Raw genomic sequence first — 2500 nt, 5'->3', positions numbered from 1 at the left:
CGCCTCCCTGGCCGGCCGCCGGCGGCGCGCTGGTGACGACACGCCGGCGCGACGGCGGGCCGTGGAGGCGGGGTCACGTCTCCAGGGTGACGGCATCCGGGGCCGTGGAGGCCTGGCCTGGCGGTGGGGAGACTGGGCGCCTGTGGGTCACACCTGTCATCCGAACGACTCGGGAGGCTTCGATCGGAGGAGCGTGGTTCGAAGTCAGCCCAGGCAGACCCCGAGAGACTCTAATCTCCAGTGAGCCACGCAAAAGCCGGAAGTGGCGCTGTGGCTCCGGTGGTAGAGCGCTCGCCTGCAGCTGCAGAGCGCAGGGTCAGCGCCCCCAGGCCCAGGGTTCGAGCCCCACGACCGACCAAAAGAAAAAAAAAGTCCGTCCGCGGGTGCCCTCATGGCAGGCTTGGCCGGTCAAGTGCTCCTGGGCTCCGGTCTCACCAGCCTGTCCCAGCCGTTCACGGACGGTGCAAGTGCTCATCCAGGTGGGGTATGAGCCTCTTCCTCCACCAATGGGACCACATAGTTTCGGGCGGCAAGGCTGTCAGCTTCCTGGTCTCTTGTTCTGCGCAGCACCTTGCCAGCATCGGTGGGAAGCGTGGCTCGTTCACAGGCTTCACTCCCAGACTGTGTTCAGGAGTCCTTGGAACGGTGGTCCATAGCCAAGTTGTACAGCGCTCTGGGGACCTGGACAACCTGAGGAGTCAGGAATCTGAAGTCAACCGTCTATGGGAAGAGGGCGTCCTGGGATGTTTTGCGGGTCTCATTCCTGGCCTCCTAGGTGACATTATTTCTCTGTGGCTCTGTGACTCCCTGGCCTACCTCGTCAACACCTATGCACTCGACAGTGGGGTTTCTACCATGAACGAAATGAAAAGTTATTCCCGAACTGTTACCGGATTCTTTGCCAGTATGTTGACCTATCCTTTTGTGCTTGTACCTAATCTTGCTGGTGGATTCCCTCCTTACTCCCCACTATCTACCTCTTGGATAGATTGCTGGTACATGCTGCAAAAAGAGGGAAATAGGAGCTGAGGAAATAGCTTGTTTTTCTGGAAGGTCCCCTGTGGGAAGACTTATTGTTATGACCTGAGAACGTTAATTTGAAGATGTGGGGCAGGGACAGTGACGACGTTTCTATAGTCCCAGATGCACAGAATTATGGGACCGAATGTTAATTTTTATACAGTGTGGCGTGCTTTTTAAATAATCATTTAATCTTGGGAAAATGAAAAGAAACCTAGCTTAACATGAGCATTTTTTTCCTGAGTACTCTGAAGGAAAAGTCTACTAGAGTGCTCTGTAAGAAGAGCCTGGCTGATATGCGAATGTTAAAATTAACCTGCAATGAGATATGACAAAATAAAACAGGACTCAAGTTACCATACACAGTAAGACCAAAAGAGGATAGTCTCAGGAGAAAAACACCAAATTGCAATACCCAAGCACACCTTCATTTGTATATAAAATAATAGGCATGCTAAAAAGAACGCTGAAGATAAGGAAACAACCCCATCTTAATTTGTCCTATCGTTTTTGATGACTCTGTATTCCTTACCTCATATATGGTGTATACACATGCACATATTAGGGAAGGTGGGAGCAAAGTACAGAATCAGTAGAAAGCTGGTGAAAAAATACTTCAGGGGGGCCCATCAGCTGCACAGGACATTGATGAAAGTGAACTAAGCAACTCAGGGTGGTGATGGGAGGGAGAGAATGAGAGAGAAAGAGGGAACAGCTGACACTAAGCCAAAGGAAAGAAATGTACATATCACCCAATTTGCAAAAACTGGTTTTATTGTTAAAGATCATACAGTTCATAAGCAATGTAGATTAAGATAATGATGACTGTCACTGTGCAGATTAAAAGGTATTTGTGACTTAAAAAAAAATTAAAGAAGATCCTGGCATAGTTTCTGCCCTTTAACACCTCCTGACCATCTCAGATACTCCTTTCACTACCACCCCTGCATATATATACCTTTCCAAGGCCAAATCCTCAGGTACTTCAGTGTCTGTCTTGGAAAATTGCTGTCTGATCTGCTAGTATCAGTTCTGAATGTCATTTTTTGTTTTATTTTTATCAAGAGAGATAGAGATAAAACAAAGGGCCTTGCACATATTAAGAAAGCATACTACTATCTGGCTACAAGTAACCTTGACCTCCTGGTCTCAAGTGATTCTTCTGCTTTAACATGAGTACCTGAGGCTAAAGGCCAAGGCCAACTTCCACTTTTACCTCCATGTCAGTAAGTCTTAGTAACATGTTTTATTTTTTAACTTTTTCCCTCCCACCAAATCCCAGCTGTACATTTTCTAATACTCCATATAATTGAAGATTTTTGCTTGGCTTTCACTGTATGTATATGTATATCCACAGTAGGATAGTGCTTATTACAGGGTTGTCAGTCAATATCTGTTAGATAAACTTGAACATCCTGCTGTCTCTTGACCTTTCAATATACCTAATTCCTTTCCTAAGCTATTTCTGTAGGAGGTAGTT

The 2500-nt window shown here is 47.0% G+C and overlaps 1 protein-coding gene and 1 pseudogene across 1 annotated transcript in view; one reads left to right on the top strand and one right to left on the bottom strand.

Annotated features, from left to right (window-relative positions):
• Positions 1–96, bottom strand: part of Slc35f5 (solute carrier family 35, member F5) — a 29715-nt gene extending 29619 nt beyond the window's left edge. The window contains exon 1 of the mRNA XM_013030799.1: positions 4–96. Within this exon, the coding sequence (XP_012886253.1) occupies positions 4–96 (93 nt within the window). The remainder of the gene's footprint in view (positions 1–3) is intronic.
• On the top strand, positions 86–1698 carry LOC105996614 (annotated as a pseudogene).
• Positions 1699–2500: the final 802 nt, after the last annotated feature.

This window comes from Dipodomys ordii, unplaced genomic scaffold (assembly GCF_000151885.1).
Source record: "Dipodomys ordii isolate 6190 unplaced genomic scaffold, Dord_2.0 Scaffold133, whole genome shotgun sequence".
NCBI classification, from domain to species: Eukaryota; Metazoa; Chordata; class Mammalia; order Rodentia; family Heteromyidae; genus Dipodomys; species Dipodomys ordii.
The sequence above is the reverse complement of the archived record's forward strand: the minus strand, read 5'-3'. Positions and strand labels throughout refer to the sequence as shown.